Below are 22,057 nucleotides of genomic sequence, written 5' to 3' on the forward strand. Positions count from 1 at the left end.
CACATTACAACAAGTCAGATTCAAGTTGACCCTAATACTTTTATTGTGGAATTTTATATTTGGATTAATGCTTTTGTCTGAGGATCTTCAAGCATTTTTCAAACAATTTGCTTGAGCTTCACAGCCCTACTTTTAGTTGGGTAATAGTACCAATATTTTGAAGAGGCTAGTGAAATAATTTATCAAGGTCAGATAGCTTGAAACTCATGTCTCCTGCTAATGTTCCTTTAATCAATGATTCATTTCAGCAGAACTATTTAATTTATAATTTATGTATTCTTTTGTTTATATACAGATCCTGATCGAATTTTGTGCAGGTGGAGCAGTAGATGCAGTAATGCTGGGTAAATAAAAGTTCTTTCAAATAATAAACTTCATAACATCTTAAAATGATAATAATGGTATATTTTAATTTATTTATTTCACATGTATATTGCTTTGAAATGCAAGTAATTATGTAATATGTGGGCCATGTGTTTTGAATTTTGGTAGTTTTTAATGAAAATTTGCAACTATAGCTATGAAAATTATAATTTAAGTTAGATTAATTTGGGGGGATTTTTAAAGTGTTCATTTACTTCGCAAAACACATTTTTGATGTCTAGGTCCTCTGAATAAATGTGATGAGCTGTTCTCAAACTCTTATGAAGCTCTCTGTTGTTATATGGTGATCAATATGAGCCTTTTCCAGGATATGATTCTTCCCCTTCCCTAGTCATCCTGCAGATTATCTTAGGATAATTTTTTATATTACATTAGCCTTAAAGTTAGATTTTATGCACTAGTCCTCAAACTAAATGAATGCTAATACCAGTAGGTGCAGGATCTTGTCTTTAACATTTCTGTGTACCACACAAAAGATAACCAATCTCTAAATTATATAGCTTTTTCACCATTCAGATAGAAAGGTATAGATAATTCATAATAAGGATCTTTTCAGGTACAAGGGATGAAATTTTTAGCTCCCCTGAAATATTTTGAAATTCTGCTATTAATCTAGATAAAGCATTTTGAACCATAATTTTTTTCTGACATACAGTGTACAGAATCTGTCAGTTTTATTAGTTAATTTTTATATATGCCTCTAGATTGATTTTTATGAATAAATAAGGACATAAAGATGCAAAAATGTTGTATTTATTTCTGTCTCTTTTTCTTTTAGAGCTTGAGAGGCCGTTAACAGAGCCACAGATCAAAGTGGTGTGCAGGCAGACACTGGAAGCGTTGAACTACTTGCATGAAAATAAGATCATCCACAGAGATCTAAAAGCTGGCAATATTCTTTTCACATTAGATGGAGACATTAAACTAGGTAAACATGTTGCATATAAAACTTCTTCCCCAGAATTTCAGGTGGTCATATAGCTGTATTTTCTTTAGGCTGTATTTTGGCAGAGTTTACTATATATGTATTTAAATGTAAATCTGAGGATGAGAATTTTTTTCACAGATACTGTTACTATGAAAAAGAAACAAAGCTCAAGTAAGTGTCCAAACTGTGCTTGGCAGATTTGTTATAAACTTCAAAAGCAGCAGGTGTAGGCATCATCAATATGTGTACCAAGTTGTCTAAAGTCACACAGAGGTCCTAATATTTCTTAATTATACTTATCTTTACTATGGTAACTTCAGAACTTCCCACTGAAGTTACTAGTTTTGAAAATGAACATCCTTACCATCACCAGAAAACACTACTTAATCCTGTTGTCTCTTCCGTTATTTCTATGTATATAGAAGTAATGTTCTTAAATACTCATCATAGTTTTTCCATACTTTTTTTTATTATTTATTGCATTGATATTAAGATGGAACAGTATGGAAGAAAATTAATATAAGTTTTCTCTTGCTGATTCCTATTATTTGAATTTAAGCAAGCATCCAAATTTTCCCTCTGATGTGCTGGGGAATCCGTGAGGATCCCATCATGAAGACTCCCAGCCACCTGTTGGGGGTGAACAGCATCCCTTCTTCAGCCAGGAAAAGATAGCAATTGTCCGGATCCACTGGGGTCAGGGCTTCCTCGGGGACAAATGTGTATAAGCTGTCAGCCTTCATCGTGGCTGTGCCAGTGTCAAGCTCCGTGACATAGCAGCTTGTGTTCAGGTTTCAAAAACTTCTCTCTGTGTGACACCTGTGATCAGGCTACTTCTTTGGATGAAAGTTATACAGAGGGTAAAGATAAGGAGAATCTAAAGATCATCACAGTTAATTAGAGGCTTTTAACTCCCAGCCTGTCCACAGATGTTCTTTTTAAATGTAAGCCAGGCATGTCTAGATTCACCAAATATATTTACTACCTAACTCTTACTGATCACAATGTCTACATGGCAAGAAATTGAGAATAATTAAGCACCTGTTTTGCTAAATCAATCCATTAGTGTGTCTGTGCTTCTGCATAGATTCCCTTGCACAAGACTATTATGTGTACTTATAATGCCTACATGTGCCTTTCTTTTCATCTGCAAAGTATGGGTAATTTTTTTTGGCTTTTCTAGTAAGCCTGAATACTTAGGTACGGACTCACTTTTACTGGTCATATTTATAATGTAATGGAGCTATTCTCTTTAGTTTCTAAGTACTACTGAGAGAGAAACCATCATAAGATTCTCACGACCAGAGAGACATTCGTTTGTTTCTGTTCATTTTAATTGCCTGATATGACCTGCTTCCTCCCTCACGTGGACCAGAACTATATTAAGCTTTTGTCAAGCTTGAATGATGTATAGCACTGTGCGGGCTGTCAAGACACTACAGTTGAGACCTGAAAGAAGTCTCCCCCATGCATGGGGGGGATATATGCAGATTTGCTAACTATGATTCCTAAAGATTTACTTTTTTTTGAAATGTGTACAACATCCTTTGGAGGAGCATCTTACTCCTTTTAACCTGTCTGTACTTTTTGCTTCTGGCACATAATAAAAAGAGTAAATCTTTATGTTATAAATATGTGAAAGGCAAATAGATTTACTTCACTGCATATTATTTTCATGAGAGTTTTATTTTATTTTTTCAGAATCTGTAGTGCCTCAGTATTTCAGAATTTGTATTTGAACAAATAGCTCTCGTAATCCTCACTTTTTTTTTTACAGAGCGAAATTAGGCTTCTCAAGTGTTGAGCCCATCAAGTCATTTTGTACAGATTAAAGCCAGCAACATATGGCTATTTTGTCCCTCTGATCTAATCAGTAGATCTTCATTAAGAAATGTTACATCTACAACAGATGTATAACAAATATAAATGCCTTTTTTCTAAATGAGAAATGTAGTGCTTTATAGATGAATAATACTAATTCAAAGGTTATGTTGTTTTTTAGTCAGATATTACATCAAAGGTGCATATACTAGATTTCAAATATTTGATATAAAGTGAAAAACTAGGTGGAAAGAAACCTGTGAGGTAGAGAAAAATGACAACACAAAAATCTCACGGTAGGAAACTTTGAATCCTGAAATCAAAAATTGAATGAGTTGTCAAATTAGTAAGGGAGGTTAATATGCCATTTCTGAGCAATTCCTTCATAGGCTAAAGAAATAATGTACTAACTAAAATAATGTAATCCACTTATCCTTACAGCAAATACATGCATCTGTCTTGCCCCACGCAGTTTAACCTGGCATTACTTTCTTAGCAACGAAAAATAACATTTATTAAATATCTTCTGTTAGGGATGTTACAAGACCTGTGTGCATTGGCACTCAATTATCAAAACAAAATATTTTTATCTCACTTTGGAGTTTTAATATTGTAGAAAGTTTGCTCTGTAACAATGTTTTAAAACAAAGTTGTAAAATGTAAAAATATAATACATGTTCCACCACCAAGTTAATAGTATTTTTACTGTTTGCTTTAAGCGGACTTTGGAGTATCAGCTAAAAACACAAGAACAATACAGAGAAGAGATTCTTTTATTGGTACACCATATTGGTAAGTGCACTGTTTTGCTCGCCTTCTAATATGAACTAATGTTTTAATATCACCTTCAATGTTAATAATATAAGCTTGATAAAATCTTATGTAAATGTATTAAATAATAGCTCCTGCTGCTTAAATGGTTTCAGTGAAGTAGTCTGCTTTTTCCTAAGAAAACAAATGCTGCTTTTTCTAATCCCGTACCTCATTCTTCTGTTTGCAGGATGGCTCCAGAAGTAGTAATGTGTGAGACATCTAAAGACAGACCTTATGATTACAAGGCTGATATTTGGTCTCTTGGCATTACTTTAATAGAAATGGCTCAAATAGAGCCACCTCATCATGAATTAAATCCAATGCGAGTGCTTCTGAAAATAGCAAAATCAGATCCACCTACATTAGCACAGCCTTCAAAATGGTTAGTATTTTAATGATAGACTCCCATCCCCTGCCCCAATTTGTAGATTTTGACTTTGAGATATGCCAAGACTCTTAACTTACACTCATGTGTGCAGTCCTGTTAAACTTTTTGGGACTAACTTCATGCACAAGTCAGATACATGCTCTCTCTCTATATGTGTACGTATATATATATATTCTTGTGCAGTTGGGACTATGGCCTTTTTGTTATAGTTCTTTATAGAAGTTTTTATACTGAAAAATGTTGAAGATTTTGAGAAGTTTGAAAACCAATTTTGCATTAAAATGTACATTAAATAGGTCTTTACAAGTGCAGTAGAAGTTCTGAAGACAAGATGAAAAAGACAAGAAAAGTCAGTAAAAGGAGACTTTTAAGGATTTCATACTAAAAAATGATTTAAAAAGCCAGTATCTATTTAGTCATTATAACATGTTTATTGTGATGCCAGTTAGTGATACAGCAGATGGGGTATATTGTAAATTGAATGCCAAAGGTAAACCCTTCTATAAATGGAAGAATATTTTTAGGATATTTGTGTCACATTGCTCTTTTCATTCCATACAATCCTGTTTTCCTAAGTGGATAGGCGGACATGTATTTGTAATGTAGATGTGTGTGGAAGCAAAGGAATATTTCACTATACACTACTCTGATGTCAAGACTAAAGGAAAGCCTTTGCCTGTTTGCTTTTTGTGTAGGTCTTCAGATTTTAAAGACTTCCTAAAGAAATGTTTGGAAAAGAATGTGGATGCAAGGTGGAGTGCAACCCAGCTTCTACAGGTAGGAAGAATTAATTGTTAAGAGCTATTGTTTTTTCTTTTAAAAGCAGAGCAGTATTATAGTAAAGATTTAAGTAAATTAAAATTTAGTCTTTGTACGCAGTCTTTATTGAACAATGATGGATTGATCCTCATCTGGTAAATTCTGATGAAATAACATCAAATGCAGATCAAATTCTCTGTTTACATATTTTGATATATGTAACTGTTCACTTTGCGTGAGTATTTAAATTATACTTCAGTACTTCCAGTGGATGAAGGAGACGCATTTACATAAGCAGTCAGTTGCTGACAGGTGTTTTAAAAGCTTTAGTGCTCAGCCGTCTTCTGTAATGCTGTCACTGCAGAATAGCTAAACAAGAGTAGATGTGACTAGGTACGTTTGAGTCAGTTTAACGTCAGCACACATTTACTTTATCCAAAATACCTCCGGCATGTTGAATAGATTTAAGCAGCAGGACGAAGCAGAGAAAGAACACTCAGGTGGTAGGGGTAGGAGAAGAACAGGTAGCTGTTTTCTCTTAAATAAAAATGTAGGATTTTATGCTCTTGTTAGGAAAAAATGTTCTAAAGGCAAAGCTGTATTTTTCTAGATTAACTGTTTCTAGATAAAATCTATTGAGAAATAGTTTAACTGTGGAACTGAAAAGAAATGAAAAACATTTCCAGGAAAAATAACCTTTTAAAAAATCTTTCTACTTTTATTCTTTGGATTGTGAAGCAGGTCAGTATAAATGAATTATCTGTATTTTTAGTATGTTTATTAAGCTACTTACCACAATATATATGAATGCAAATGTTTTGATTTTAAAACATCTACAGAAGAATCTGCATTGATAAAGACAGTTTTGATTAATGTTAACACTAGGAATCTTTAGGTTTTAGAGCAAAATGTAACTTCAGAGAAATAAGCTCAGAGAAATGTTACGATTTTCCTACTGTGTACAATGGAGTCAGCACTTAACATTGTGTTTATTTTTTATTTTCACAAGCATCCATTTGTTACTGTTACTTCCAATAAACCAATAAGAGAATTGATTGCAGAAGCTAAAGCTGAGGTTACAGAAGAAGTTGAAGATGGTAAAGATGAGGAGGAAGAGGAAGAAACAGAAAATTCTCTGGTCAGTTTAAAATTTACATTTTTAAAAGTGCAAATAGTTTTAGTTATTTTTTTTTTCTATGGAGCGCTCAATTTTCTGATATTTTGTCCAACTTGTGCATTAAATCTTCTAAAATTAAAATAAACATACTGTCTCTTACTACATTTCATATAAATAAATATACATTTCTTACTACTATTTCTTACTACAAAATAAGAAATCAGTATCTTCAAAATTAGTGTGCTTAAACTCCTTAAGAACTACTAATAACAAATATTATATACGTTTATGTTTACATCTGTATATAATAAGATGAGTTTTTTTTAAATCAGATACTGATTTTTATATAAACTTTTTAAATTCATATGATTAGGTGACCATATAAACATATTTGTGTATGATGATTAAATCGTTACGGAGAATATATGATCGTTATGCTGTATGTTTGTGATTTTTACAATGTGTCTGTCATGGAAAAACCCAAAAGCAAGAGAGTATGCCTTACCAAGAAAAGATTGCGTATCTTCTAAAGATATAAAGATATGTATATTTCTAAAGATGCTTAGGAATCTGATCAGGCCGATTCAGTTGCTCAAGGGGTAAAACCCTGAAGTACAATAATATGCTAGCAGGTTGCAGAGTGTACAGGTTATCAACTCTCTGACATAACTTGCTCAAGTACTGTCAGTGTTGACATTGACAGCAGTAGCTGTCGCTGTAAGTACTGGCAGTGGTAGCAGTTGCTTCCTGGGTTTTGCTAAGCCAAATACATGTGCATGAGATGCATAACCTCCCTTCCCTCCTCTCCCCTTCCCAAGCTAGACGATCCCCTGGCCTTCATACCACTTCCCCAGCAGAACTCCAAGCCTGCATTCCCACCGGCATCTCCAGGGCTGGTGAGATGGTCCCCATCTCCTCAGGCATTGCCTGCCCCTGCTGAGTTAGCTGCTAAGCCATCAGTCTGCAGGAGGGTTGGGGGGTGAAGTCCACCCCATGACTTGATTAAGTGCAGGCAGTTGTGATCTGGTGCCAGGCACCATTTGAGAGTAGTTCCCATACCAGTTTAGGAAATTGTGAGGTAGGTGCATTTACCTTATTTACTTGTGTTCCTTTTAAATACTGGTTGGAAAACAACACTAAGCTTCTGGAACATTTATATGAAGAAATATTTTTAAATGCATTTTTAGTTTAAGAGGAATTGTTTTCTGTGTGCTTACTCAGGAAGACCTTAAGGTAGGTAGCAAATGTATGATCAAATCCCTGCTTGTTATGTTAGCTAACTTAGTATGGCAAACTAACCCAATGGCAAATCAGAACTCTGATCTGCAAATTACAGGGTTCCAACAGTAAATATAGACAGAGATATATCATAATCACTTTGAAGAGTGAAAGAGCAATTATGGTTAAAATGATACTTTATTAGTATATTCTTTTGTATATGTCTGTGATGTGATAACATTCACTCATATTCCACCAACAGCAATTTGTACAGTTATAAATATGTAACTGTTTCTATTCTAGTTCCGTATTACCACTTATTCATATCTGCAGGGAATTTTCACTGTTTTAACAAATTTTCACAGTGATTAAAGAACAAACCAAACATTTTTTGGACATTTTGACCAAGAAGAAAAGGAAAGCTAATCTTTTTCATGAAGCAGTAAAAGATCTTAATATTACATCTTATAAGTGCTGCAGTAACTAAAGCTAAATGGCTTCTACATAGCCAGCCTGGCCCAGGAAGGTGTGTCTTTCAAAGCTAACTGTAGTTAGGACTACCACAGGAGCTGAAATAGTAAAATAAGGAGCAAAGTGATTGCAAAAGACACTGTTAATTATGTGGCAGAGAGGGCTGACCATGATCTCTTTCCTTCAACCGAGGTATACTTTATAAAATTATAGGAGGTGGAAGAGGGTTCTTGTGAAGTTGTGCTCTGTTCAGAAGAGCCCATCTGTAGTTCATGTACTTGTTCTGTGATAACACCTAGCTAATTACTCAAGATTATCAAATTTATGTAACTCTGCCTGTGAGTAAAATATATTAATCTCTCTTCAAGTATTTTTAATAGAACTGTGCTTCACTTAAACTAGAGAATGATTAAATATTTTTCTTCCTTTAACTTCTTTAGCAATTACCTGCAGACAAGCGTGCATCCTCTGACCTTAGTATTGCCAGCTCTGAAGAGGATAAACTTTCACAGAATGCCTCTGTTCTGGAATCTCTTTCTGAGAAAACAGAAAGTAATGCAACTGAGGAGAAAAACAGCGGTATATTTCCAGATGATAAAACAACTGGAGATGAATCTGAGGACATTAAATTTGGGAAAACAGCTGATAACATGTATGATACTGCTGTTGGTAATATGAAAGTGCAGAATGGTTCTGTGCGGACTGATAAAGGTGAGCAAGGCAAAGTATTGGCAATTGAAAAGAATGCAGAAAGACTAGAGGAAGCACATGAAGATATTGAACCCCAGAAAGGAAAAAAAGAACCTGATGTGGTTACAAAACCAGAAATAAAGGATGAACACAACCTAAAAATAGAGAAAGAAGACGACATAGGAAATAAACAGACAGAAGAAAATAAACTGATAATAGCACCCACAACTGAAAACAGCACTGAAACTGGAGAAGCTTTTTCTAAGGAAACTGGTGAAAAAGAAGAAAAGGAAAACAGAGTAGATCTTCCAGAAGATAAAAATGGAGAGGCCACTGCAGAAAATACTGCACAGCAAAAGGAAGATAAAGATAACGCTCAGAAAGAGGCAGTGATAGACACCACTACAGAAATTCTAGCTAATGTTGAGGATAAAGTGGCTGATGAAGAAAAGGAACTAATAAGCCTTGGAGTTGACAATAATCAGGAGATAGGCAGTACTGGTGAAACTCAGATCAGTGATGGGGATAAAATACCTGAGACAGAGGATAAGCTAATGGAAAGTCAGCCTAAGCATGTCCATGAGATAATCAGCTCTGAAGAAACAGTGTCTAAAAGCCAAGATAAAGCAATCGAAGGAGAGAAGAAACTGGAAGAAAGTGAAAATGAGGATATTTGTAAAATAAGCAGCAGGGAGGAAAGAGAGATCAAAGACTCTGGAAAAGATGACACAGACCAGAAAGCAATAGAGAATAAGACTGAAGATATTCCTGATAAAGTGGTGGATAAACCAACCGACATGGACCAGGATGCAGAAGGGCATGGACCTGAGACTATCCAGAAAAACAGTACTCAAGTAGAGAAGGAACATTCCGAAATTACTTCAGATGAACTAGTAAAGAATAAGCTTCAAGATACAGAAGATGAACAAGCCGATGACTCTGAGCTCACTCCAGTTCCCAGTATTAGCATTAGCACTGAAGAAAATGAGGAAAAAGTCAAAACAGATAATCAAGACAATAATGAAACGTTACAGCAGCTGGAATCAGAGACTCTGAAGGAAAATGATGCAGATTCAGGCACTGGTTCTGCAGCTGATAACAGCAGCATTGATTTGAATTTGTCCATTTCTAGCTTCCTCAGTAAAAACAAAGAGACAGGATCGATATCTTTACAAGTAAGTATAAGCAACCATATACTTTTTATATCAAATCTTACATCATTGTGACCCTAAAATCATCTCTGAGTTTTACGTTTGAAACTAGGAAAATTATCTAGTGAAAAACTAGTATAGGACTATAGAATATATGAATCTGCAGAAACTGAGGTATTCTGAAATGCACTAATGATGTCTCGGTTTTGTGCAGTTATGCAGCAAAGCAAGTAGCGACAGAGGTGCTAAAAATTTTCCTGTTTCATTGCATAATTAGATTTAAAAATGTAAACTAACATATAAAAATACTTAATCATTCTTACTGGAAATTTCAGTGTGGTCAAAACTGTACTGCTTTGGTTGTGCTATAATTGATACAATTACACCAGTATAAACGTGCTTATCCAGATAAAGCACATTCCAAAATATGAACTTTATTTTTATCCTTACACTAATATACTAGGATTGTATCTGTGTAACCATCTGTTTAAAAAAAAAGCTTTGCAATTTGACATAGCTGTGCAAGCGTGACTTCGATGCATTTGCATTAGTTCTAGCATGGTGGAGACCCAGTTTCAGCTGAGGTTTCTTTTGTATTGTAATAAAGCAGTAGCAACTTTGAGAAGTGAGAATTTCTCCAATTCTCTTAGTAAGATTATCATGTAATTGATTATTGATTAGTAACATATAATGACAAAAATACAAACTTGTTAGCCTGGCTTACTTCCAAAGCAGAAATGGGAAGGTGAGTAAATCATTGTTTAGTTTTGGTTGTTTTTTCAGAATTAAATCCCTTTTGCTGACTGGGAAATTTATTGGGCAAAAGCATGCGTCAATGCAATTGACTTCAATTCTAGAAAATAAAACTGTGTCAGCTCTGTTGAGGGATCATCTAGGTCTTTTTTTTCCCTCTGAATGGCAATTTAAATGATCGGTAACCATTATTTTCCTTTGGTGACTAAAGAAAGTTACAATATCGTAGAATTTTTCAGGTTCTCAGCTGATGAGGTACCTGATAATTGAGTACTAGTGATTGTTACCCATTAGGCCTCCATAAAAATATCTGAAGTAATTTAATATTAAGAAAAAAAGATAAAAAAGGAATATGACTGACTTAAGCACGGAATAATTAACCAATGTTTTATTCAGGAAACTAGAAGACAAAAGAAAACATTAAAGAAAACTCGCAAGTTCGTTGTTGATGGAGTAGAAGTGAGTGTGACCACATCAAAAATAGTTACTGAGAATGACTCAAAAAGTGAAGAAATGCGATTTCTACGGTAAGCGTTTTTAACAGTAAATTTTACAAGAGGTTTTAGTGTCTTGAATGTAGCAGCTAATTTTTTTCTCTTTTTGAATAAAAGAAGGGGGCTAATGGACTTATTTCTGTAATGTTTGGGGATTGAATTCAGATTTTTTTGTTAATTGAAAGGAAAATGTTCTTTTAAATGACACACAAAATCAATTCAAAACTAGCTTTACTGAACCTAAGTTGAAGTTTTTTCTTTTTTTTTTTGTAATTTTCCCCTTTTACTGTCCTATCAATGTTAAAAAGTTATTTTTCGTTATTAGGCGTCAAGAGCTGAGAGAGCTAAGACTTCTTCAGAAGGAAGAACAGAGAGCTCAACAGCAGCTCAGTAATAAACTCTTGCAACAGCGAGAACAGATGTACAGACGTTTTGAACAGGAAATGACAGTGAGTTTCTTTGTTTTGGTACCAACAAAATATGTAGCTTTTTGAAGTTAAACTAATACTCTTAAAGATGCCGTCCTGATGGAGCAGGTAGAAGACTACTAGCAGTAGTACAAGCCTTTCCTTCTATGATTGTTGTGGCTCCATTTATGGCAGTTGCTCAGCTTGTATCACTGTGCAGTATTTAGCATTCCGAAGAAGAAGTCAGATTAAATGGAATTATTTTTACAGACTAAAAAGCGACAGTATGATCAAGAAATAGAAAATCTAGAAAAGCAGCAGAAACAGACAATAGAGCGCTTGGAACAGGAACACACAAATCGTTTACGAGATGAAGCAAAACGTATCAAAGCAGAACAGGAGAAGGAATTGTCCAAATTTCAGAACATGCTGAAGAACAAAAAAAAGGAGGTAAGAGGCAACAGTGATAATATAGAAGATAAAAGATACGGCCATAAGAAATGGTTGAGACTGGGACTCTCAGAACCCTTGTCAGCCTCGTGTGCTATCGTGAGTTGGGTAAGGGGGAACTAGCAGTCAGTATTATTCCTTTTGTTTTAGTGCTTAAAGTGAAATAACAACAGCTAATAGGAACTTGCAGCAATTGATTCATCTAGGAAAGGTTACTAAATTAAGAGACCTTTCACAGAATCTTTAATAAAATACTTTTTCTTGATGTCGTATTTGAGAAAAAATATTTTGTTAAAGATTGTTAAAGATATATATATATTTTTAAACAAATCCACATATCCCTTCGTATTTATCTACTTAGAATTTCAAATAAAAGAATAGAGTCTTAATTGCTACTAAGAAATATTTCATTTCCTGAGAATTTTTGGGTTATTTCTTAGATTTTCATTAAAGGTGCGCTTTTCAGGTTTAGAATTTGTCTATAAGAATTGACAGCAGTTATGTCAATTCTTTTTAACTCAAAGATGACAGCTAGGAGAGAGAAGTATGAATAGACTAAAATTGTTTACAGTTAATTTTACATCTGTCGCATATGATTGATGCAAAATGAGTGACATTTGAGACTGACTCCTTATGCTGTTAGTTTACCCGCATCAGAACAAGAGAAAGTGATGTGTTCCCATACGGATTTTGCATCTGAAAGCTATTTTATTTCTTTTTCAGATCAATTGTGTAGTGCTTGTTTGTATATAAATGGCTCTAGTGTTTGCTTTAGTAGTTATTAGACTTACAGAGTTTTATTTAAAAGTCTATATTTTCAGTGCTTTTGCATAGAATGATCCTGTAGTACAGAAGTGCATAGAAAAAGTATAAGTTGTATTCAGTCTGAACTGTATGCTGATATATAACAACTTTTCCTCTTTTGCGGAACCTCTTGCATTTTTGAGTCTCTTTCTGTTTACTGGTGATTGGGTCCTACATGGGAAAGCGGGAAGAATTTTATGTATCGCTCTGAGCTAAAAGCAGTTCTTTCATGGAAACAGGAATAGCATGTGGTGATTTGGACTCTGTTTTCTGATGATGCTTCCACTATTAAACAAACAGGCGCTTGTTTTTGGGTGCATACTTTTGTATTTAAAGCTTAAGAAGGCGATTTACAGTTTGAAGGAAAATGCATCTCGCACTCTGAAACTACCCATGAAACATTTAGGAGTGTGCAGTGTTTAATTATCATAACTTTTCATGGTAAATAGAAGATATCAGCAAACTATCAGATTCATAGCCAGGTGATTTAACTAGGTTATATTTAGAAAATTTCAACTAATCTAGCCTAATTTGCCTCAGAGTGAACCACATGGACTCTTTCAGCATAATTATAATTAAAAATTTCTTAACAATATAGTTACTGGAGTTTTTGCTTTAAAATTCTTCAGAACTGAACATTTAATGTTTGGTTTGCTTCTGTGATTTTTTTTTTTTTTTTTTTTTTAGATTTAAATATGTATCCTATGTAAATGTTATGTATATTTGACAAGCTAATAATGACATCTTATAAATTCAGATTTGAGACTGTCAGAAATAGCTGTTTTTCAGTGGAAGTTATTTTAAACTTCCAATTATTTTTCACAAAGCTTTACCGTGAGATAAACATGCTCTGTAGTCCTGTTCAGGAACGCTTCAAGAAAATGCCACTTGTGCGGGTGGTGGTGTTCTTAACTATTGACTATTCTAGCTGCTTGCATGGAAACTCAAGCAACTGACTGCCATTTCTGAGAGCACTGGTCAGCATTTGCATGCAAAAAGAAGCTGGCACATACCCCCTTTCTGCACTACAGTAGCATGCATAAAGCATGTTTTGTTTCTTCTCTTTTCACTAAGCTCCTTTTGCTAAACTAACATGTCTGCCGCTGGAGTAATGCATGCTTCCCAGTACTGCTAGTGCATGATCTGCATGTCCTGTGTTCACAAAAATGCTTGCTGTGGAGAAGAAGTGTTATTTTCGCCCCTTCTGCATGCTTATATACACTGTAGGTTTTAAATGAAGTGGAGAAAGCACCAAAAGAGCTGAGAAAAGAGCTCATGAAACGCCAGAAAGAGGAGCTTGTACAAAACCAGCATGCTCAGGTAACAGCAGCAGCTTCAAGCTACTAAAATGCAAAAAGCAGCAGTATTCACACAGCTTGATAATTTCACTTTTTGTTGTTTTTGAGTGAATATGAAACTTAACTCAGACTAACCCTACATACCGCTCTCTTTCTTCAAACTCTCCCGTATCACTTCCCTTAAGAGTACAGTGTTTAGATATGTAGGAACAGCAGTATATCCAGGTTTGTGCTTTTAAGCTTAATGTTCTGTATGCTGTATCAAAAAAGAACAGATTTTTTCCACAGCTGGTTTCACGGCAGTGCTTTTTTCGGTGGTAAGTATCCCTCAGGTCCATCAAATTATAAAGGTTACAGTAGTTATTTTTGAGCAAAAAGCACAAGGGAGGAAAATACAGAAAATAAAAGTTCCTAGCAGCAGAACAGACTAGGTAAAATGTAGTTATTTAAATGTCAAAGTGTAGGTGTACGGAAACTTTAGAAGACGTCATATATAATTTCATGCCTTCAACCTTGCTGCCGTTACATGACCTAGGTAGAAAGAGGCAGATATTTTAGAAAACTGTTCTTCTGGTGGCCACAGCTTGCACAGAGTAAGTCTGCATCAAAGCAGGGTAGGTTGGGATTGAATAACCCTTACAGGTCAAATGTTTATGCGAGTGACCTGGTAGAAAACGTTAGCGACTTTATTCAATTACATGTTCTGTATGCAGGACGATTTCCCAGGATAGAATTTGACTGAGCTACAGTGCTCTCCCCCTACTGAGCATATGTATTTCTGAACTTTTTTTAAGGAAATAGTTTTAGAACTGAATTTTTATAGTGTTTGCAGTGACTTACTTTGTTTCCTTTTTTCAGTTTTTTTTTAAAGTAGAACATCTTTGATTAAGGTGAAAGATCCTCACTTGGAATGATAAAGAAGTACTAGACAATGTGCAGGTGTATTACTGCAGAATATGTAGAATTTCTCCTGTCAGTGACCTGCTTTTGTGTGATTAGCCTTGACATTTTTAATATATACTACTAACATATAGCAGAGTCTCATTCTTTTAAAGAATAGAATGGTATTTTATTATATTCTGACATGGGAAGTACATTGTGTCCCACAGGGTGTTGCTCAGGTTATGATTCAGTCTTTTCAGTTGTCTTCATGTACACTTTTCAACGCACAAATGCAGGATGTAAGTCATAAAATATATATACATCTATATCTATATAAAAATGTTTATTTCCCTAATTTTCCAAAGGTGTGTTTTTTCTTCTCACTTTTGCTCATATGTGCTGAGCAATTTCACTGGTGTCTCAAAACCAATTAGCACAAATTTATAAAACTGTACACTATTCATAGTAAAAAGATCAAAATTACTGTAGCAGTTAACTCTGGGCAAGACACTGGTTTCTCACAAACACAACATACTACTATTTTCTGGTGCTTATCATTTGTTCAGCACATGTGAGAAACAATGTGTGACTGTTTTATGCTCTGTGTGCAGTGAAATTACGTATTATAAAAATATATAATGAGTTTATTTCAAGATACTTCCTGGACAAAACCAAGTGGTAATTTGAGAAGGCAAGCCGTATTGCACTGTCTGCCTTCTACACCATCTAACATGCTCTTCAGTAAAGTCCATAATCTCTGTTATACAGGATACTTGGGTAGATGAGGGAAGCGGAAAGGACAGAGTGTTTTCTGAGATTGCTCGGTTTATCTTACAGTGCTAGCAATTTAAAAACTTCTGTCAGATTTACAGTGTAGAGAGCAGCAATGATATTTAACTGATTGAGAGAGCAAAATCTCTGATGAATAACTGCTTTATGACCATGACCATGGTCAAAATAAAATAAAATATATTTTTCACAGCTGTAGAGAATGTAAAGCAGCTGTGTCCCCCCCCCCTCCCCCCCCCTCCCCCCCCAAAATAAAAATCCCTGACAGGTCAAATATAGTATTATTTATGTGCCTCCACCTTCAGAATACTAAACTCCTGCTTTTCTTGCCCTTTTAATCTAGAAATAATGCAGAACAGTGTTTTGTTTTTTTTTATCAGTCCATATATTTGATTAGGAAAGTCTGATTCCATTTACAAACCTGCCCCTCCAGTGCTTCCTGCGCCCTCTGGTCTGCCACTGTCTGAACTTTTCATCAGCTTACTCCACCTCCGGTTTTCTGTTACCCATCTAAATGTTACCGCTGTCGACCGAGAGAGATGAAAGCCTCATCTATTATTCAGTGACTTTCTGTGAAGATGAAAACCATGATTCTCCTGGTCATAATAAAAGTGCTTTTAATGAACATCTAATTCCATATGTCACTGTTGGCCCTTTTAGTGAGTAGCATGGACTCTGTTTAAAAAGAGAAAAATACATAGCTCAGGAGACTCTTCTACTGATTGCCCCCAGCCCAGCATTGTTTTCCCACTTCTTCCCATCTCCCCTCCAATTGACCATTTTTAACTTCGATTCATTTTATATAACAGAAAATGCTTTAGCTGCCTGCCTTGTCTCTGATAGTACACCACCCTCATCCTTTCTTCTGACTATACTTACCTGTATCTCATGGTAGAAAGATCTGCTTTAATTTCTTGTTTTTAAGGAGTGTGTGTGCATGCTGGCATGCTTGAAATATGTTAAATTTTTTTTGTGATAATTGCGAAGAGGAAAAAGGCAACAGTACACCCTTGGTACATGGGAGGGGAGAGAAGGGGATCCGTACCACTGCCCGCTTCTCATGATGTGGTGCAACAGACTGAGATGCCCTGAGTAGCGGGAAGACCCAGGCCGGGGGGGAGGGGACTGCATCACGCGGATGCAATTCGCTTTGCAAAGAGCCCGCTCAGCTCTGGTACGACTACTGCTGGGCCGAGGTTTACGAGTCCTGCAAAAGGCAATTCCTGCTAAAGCCTTTGGCTGCCTTTCCAGCCATCTCGCAGAACTCCCAGCCTCAGTATTGTTGTGTTCATGACAGGATAAACCACCCAGAGACTGAGACACAAACTTGAGGCCCAACGGTGTAAATAAATAGGCTTTACTTCATAATCAAAAGCAAAACAATCGTAAATACTTTTGATTTTTTTATATCTGTGAATATATAATCTCGACATGATGAGGTCAACTTTATACTGAGCATGCTTGCATTTACTAGCTTAGAAACTGCAGCTTGTTTTGAGAGGCAAGAGGCAGAATGAATTGCTGATTATTGGTTAATTTGTTGCCTTTGGTCTTACTTCTGAAGGTAAAATTTAAATATTAAATATTCTTTTACCTACTCTCTATGTGGAAAATACAAGAGATGCATAACTTCATAGCTGAGGCATGTTAACTCAATTAAATTAACTCAAAGGTGCATTTATTTTCATATACAGTTAAGCTCTGAGAGAACTGGGAATCTCATTAAAATGTAATGTGATTAGAAGGACACAATTTCACTTATTTCCATTGGTTTTAACAGGAGCAAGAATTTGTGCAGAAGCAGCAGCAAGAACTGGATGCATCTCTAAAGAAAATTATTCAGCAACAAAAGACGGAACTAGCCACTATTGAACGAGATTGCCTCAACAACAAACAGCAGCTCATGAGAGGTATCCAGCACTGGACTCTTAAAACCAGATTTTTTTGTTTTATATTTTAGTAAAATAAGAAGTCTGTCTTAAATTTATGTAATCAAATGCCTTCAGGATTAAACTAAAACTGTAATAACCTATATGCTATGGAATAGCATTTTTCTTAAAATGCACTTGGAGGCCATTTTTAAACATACGCTTGCACGTAGATTAAAAAGTATTGTACTTTCTGAACCAGCCTTCCTCTTTCTGCAGCTCGTGAAGCTGCAATCTGGGAGCTGGAAGAGAGACACTTGCAAGAAAAGCATCAGCTCCTCAAACAGCAACTCAAAGATCAGTACTTCATGCAGAGACACCAGCTGCTTAAGAGGCATGAAAAAGTTAGTGCTTACTTTGACACTTTCCTTTGTGTGTTATAATCTCTTTTTTTGTTTGTTCTTTTTTTTTATTTTCCTAAATCAAGTCTTACAATCTCTACTGGTAGCTGTTTGCTTGCCTAGGCAAGGCCCATGCAGGTGTTTTCATGCTGTGTGTGTTCTGTTAAAATCTTAATCTTCTTAATTTAATGACTTGGTAGTGCATTGAGGCCCTTTGTTCAGCTTATTTAATGTGTTTGTTAGTTCACCCTGTTATGTATGGACATGCAAAGGTTAGGTGTCTAACAAACAGCACATAAATCAGAGGCAAGAAATAAAGGCAGTAAATAAGGAAAAGCATGAGGGGATCACAGGGATGAGATAATAGAGTTGTGCCATGTAGAAATCATATCTCTTTATTCATCTGACTTCTGTTCTTGAGCTTCTAGACTGAAGTTCATAAGTGAAGTGATCATATTTTCCCTTTAAATTCTTTTTTTAAAGTAGAATAGCTTTTTTTATTTCTTTTTATTAGTTCGTAAAAAGATCAAAATATGTTTATACACCAAAACCAACAGAGTTTGGGCTTGTGGCTAAATAAATCTACTCATTAGTAAATCATCCTGGAGTTAAATGAACAGAACAATGACCTGGATTAGCTTTCGGGGGCAAGTAGCTGAAAACTGTCTCCTTAGACTTAAAGCCTATAAAAGTCCAGAAGACAATATTTTTATTTTCTGCGAAGCATTTGGCATTATGTTTTTTATAGAATACACTGAATAGATTCGTTCAATAGACGTTTTAAAAATATATAATTTTTTTAGCATCCAAAACCAATAGAAAGATATTGTTGAATCTCCTTGGTCATTGAATCATGGCCAGCCTCTCCTGAAGTTTGTTTCTGTATGGTTTATTTTATCTTTGTAGTGGCTTTTGTTTTCACTAGCTGTGAAACAAAGTTGGTGTCCAGTTACTTCATAACTGTTGTAGCAAAAATGCAGTTCTATTGAAATTTCTCCCTTTGAAAAACATACATGTGTACATATATATATATATATATTTTAATATAAGTCAGGAGTTCAGCAAGCACTGGTAAATATATGCATATTCTTCAGAGCACTAGAGAATCTTGACTGGATTGGGCATGATCCAGAGTTTTGGAATAAATGGAAGACCACCTCCTCCCCACTGCATATCACTGAGACTGGGTCTGGTTTCTGCTGAGGAAAAAATGGACTCAAACAACATGCTTGTTAATGAAATGAGATCTAAATGTTCCAACAGATACTCTATAATATTTCCACGTCATTCATTTTTTTAGGAAACGGAGCAAATGCAGAGATATAATCAACGACTTATTGAGGAGTTAAAGAACAAGCAAACTCAGGAAAGAGCACGGCTGCCTAAAATCCAGCGAAGTGAAGCAAAGACTCGAATGGCTATGTTTAAGAAAAGTTTAAGAATCAACTCATTAGCTTCTCCAGACCAAGATCGTGAAAAAATTAAGCAGGTGATTAATAAAAGCAGGTTTAATAGTGTAAATATTTGATGTGATGTAAATGTAAATGTGATGATGAGACAGAGTGCACCCTCAACAAGTTTGCAGGTGATACAAAACTGGTAGGAGTGGTTGTTAAACTAGAACGTTGTGCAGTTATTCACAGAGACCTCAATAGGCTGGAGAAATGGGCCAACAGGAATCTCATTAAATTCAGTACAGGGAATGCAAAGCCCTGCACCTGGGGAAGAATAAGCCCATGCACCAGTGCAGGCTGGGCAGCAACCAGCTGGAAAGCAGCTTTGCAGAAAAGGCCCTTGGCATCCTGGTGGACAAGTTAAACATGGGTCAGCAATGTCGCCTTGTGGCCAATGAGGCCAATGGCATCCTGGGCTATATTAGGAAGAGCGTAGCCAGCGGGTCAAGGGAGGTGATTCTTTCTCTACTCAGGCCATATTTGGAGTGCTGGGTCCAGTTCTGGGCTGCACAGTACAGGTGTGTTCTAAGGAAGGATTAGAGGGGAGAGAGAAAAATGGAGTGACAGACAAAACTGAAGGCATTCCCTTTGTAGAAGTTCAAAAAAAGAAAGAATACAGAAAATACCAAGATTATTTAAGTCTTTTAAAACCATTCTCTTTGGTTATGCCGTATATGTTCATTCTGTTCTCTACAGTTCTTCGACTCACATGCCAAAAATTGTTATCTCTAGAGGTACAATACAAATCATCTTTTTTTTTTCTAGTTTGCTGTTCAAGAAGAAAAGAGACAAAAAAATGAGAGACTGGCTCAGCATCAGAAACATGAAAATCAAATGCGGGACCTTCAGTTGCAATGTGAAGCAAACATCAGAGAGCTGCACCAATTACAGGTTAAAAATAGATCATATGAAATGAACATTCAATGGGAAGACACACAGGCCAAGCAGAAACATTTTTCCTTCATTTTTATCTATTCATGTGGATTTTTGCAAATTTGCAGCAGACTCTTAACCAGATTCCTAAGCTTAGAACAATTAATGAGAAATCATTTTATGTGCAAGAAAAGCATGAGCCATAAGCAGATGATCACTTCTAGAATATTTACCAAGTTTCCAATGCTATTTTCTGTAGTATTTCTTTTTAACATACTGCAGCTAGCATGTCGTTAATCAAGACAAAGGTAGGTAGCATCAGGCATTACCCGCAAGGGCTTTATGCAGTAGATGGAATGAGCTCTTTTTTACACAGTGCAAGTTGCCATTTGCACCTGAGCTTGTAGAATGTATTTGGAAGGAATTCTCTTTTTGCAATAAGGAACTCAGTTTTGCTCTGCCTGGTATGTATTTTGTAAAACTAGCTGCTGTAGACCAAAGGCCAGATCCAGTTTTCTGTTAAGTCTGCTTTTTCCCTGCTTCAGGGATATGAGGCAGGCTAAAGCATTAAATGATCACCTGCTGATAACCTTTGCCCAGAGAAATGTTCCAGTCACACAGAGCCAATGAAGCTGGTTCTGCACTGCTCCCTTTCTCACATCTTGTGAAAACAGTCTGTGACTGTGCCACTAATATGTTTCAGTAAATCCTCAGGTACAGTGGGAGTCTGTGCAAGACTTTGATCGCAAGTAAAACTCATCAGATTAGGGCTACCCTAATCTTCCCTGAGAACATTTTGGTCCCTCACTGCACTCGGGACTAGCCAAGTGCTTGTCATTTTTGTTCCTGCGTTTTCAGACTTTGCATCACGCACAGTTGGGATTTGAGCCCTAGAAACAAGCACGTGGGTATTGGAGACTACCATTGACAACTGTTCTTAAAAATTAAAGATTTGATCCCACTGAATGCTTAACTGAATTCTTGCCATTATGCTTTGAAGCCGCTTTTAACATTTGGCAGATGCATATATATCTTACTGAGTGGAATTTGAAGCTGGTGTATGCTTTGATTATCCTTTTTTCTTTTTATAGGGTGAGTCTGAGGCTGCTTCTGCAAGCACATTTGCTGTTCTCCCTAAACCCTGTTTGTTAGTCTGAGCTCCTTGGCACCAAAAGTTGAATTACTTTCACATGTGCCCCTTTTAAATTTAATTGATTTTAATAAATTATACAAACTGCATTTAGAAAGCAAAGCAGAAATACTGCATGACCTTGAATAGCGTAATTAGGCAGTGAAGCACAGATAGTTTCGAGTATCACTGTCAGCCACTCTGAATGGTACTTCACAGTATTTATTTATCTATCTCAATTGGTTTTGATGGAAAGATCAGCTTTTGATAAGGCAGCCTCAGTAACATACTTTTATCTTGTAATTATTTACGTCACTATTTACACAGAGTAAGCTAATTAAAAAGAATTAGGACAGCATATGCCACTGCACAAATGCGGAGTTGTCTAATCTGAATTAGTTTTACTTAAGGATTATCTTTATCTTGTTTTCAGAATGAAAAATGCCATCTACTGGTTGAACACGAGACTCAGAAGCTGAAAGAGCTAGATGAAGAGCACAGCCAAGAATTGAAGGAATGGAGAGAGAAATTGAGACCAAGAAAAAAGGTAAATTGGAACAGTTTATGGAAATAATCAAGCATCAGTTCTTGCAAACTGGACAGTCATAAATTGAACAATACAAAAAGTATGACATAGGAGGAGAGTCAAGCCGCTATACAAAACTGCTATAGTTTATTGTTTAAAAAGATATTTAATATATGCAAAAGCTGGGCA

At 35.8% G+C, this 22,057-nt stretch overlaps 1 protein-coding gene across 4 annotated transcripts in view; it reads left to right on the forward strand.

Moving 5' to 3' along the window:
* Positions 1-22,057, forward strand: part of SLK (STE20 like kinase) — a 53,447-nt gene that overhangs the window by 25,085 nt on the left and 6,305 nt on the right. For 2 of the 4 annotated variants that reach the window (XM_064514181.1, XM_064514182.1), the window contains 16 exons: positions 296-344; positions 1,163-1,312; positions 3,853-3,925; positions 4,134-4,328; positions 5,030-5,111; positions 6,103-6,231; positions 8,340-9,764; positions 10,890-11,020; positions 11,313-11,436; positions 11,665-11,844; positions 13,876-13,968; positions 17,398-17,527; positions 17,765-17,889; positions 19,187-19,375; positions 20,106-20,231; positions 21,776-21,889. In XM_064514181.1, coding sequence (XP_064370251.1) covers positions 296-344; positions 1,163-1,312; positions 3,853-3,925; positions 4,134-4,328; positions 5,030-5,111; positions 6,103-6,231; positions 8,340-9,764; positions 10,890-11,020; positions 11,313-11,436; positions 11,665-11,844; positions 13,876-13,968; positions 17,398-17,527; positions 17,765-17,889; positions 19,187-19,375; positions 20,106-20,231; positions 21,776-21,889 — 3,315 coding nt within the window. The remainder of the gene's footprint in view (positions 1-295; positions 345-1,162; positions 1,313-3,852; positions 3,926-4,133; positions 4,329-5,029; positions 5,112-6,102; positions 6,232-8,339; positions 9,765-10,889; positions 11,021-11,312; positions 11,437-11,664; positions 11,845-13,875; positions 13,969-17,397; positions 17,528-17,764; positions 17,890-19,186; positions 19,376-20,105; positions 20,232-21,775; positions 21,890-22,057) is intronic. The other 2 variants (XM_064514183.1, XM_064514184.1) reach the window with 1 other exon arrangement.

The sequence above is a fragment of the Dromaius novaehollandiae genome, chromosome 6 (genome assembly GCF_036370855.1).
Source record: "Dromaius novaehollandiae isolate bDroNov1 chromosome 6, bDroNov1.hap1, whole genome shotgun sequence".
Lineage (NCBI taxonomy): Eukaryota > Metazoa > Chordata > Aves > Casuariiformes > Dromaiidae > Dromaius > Dromaius novaehollandiae.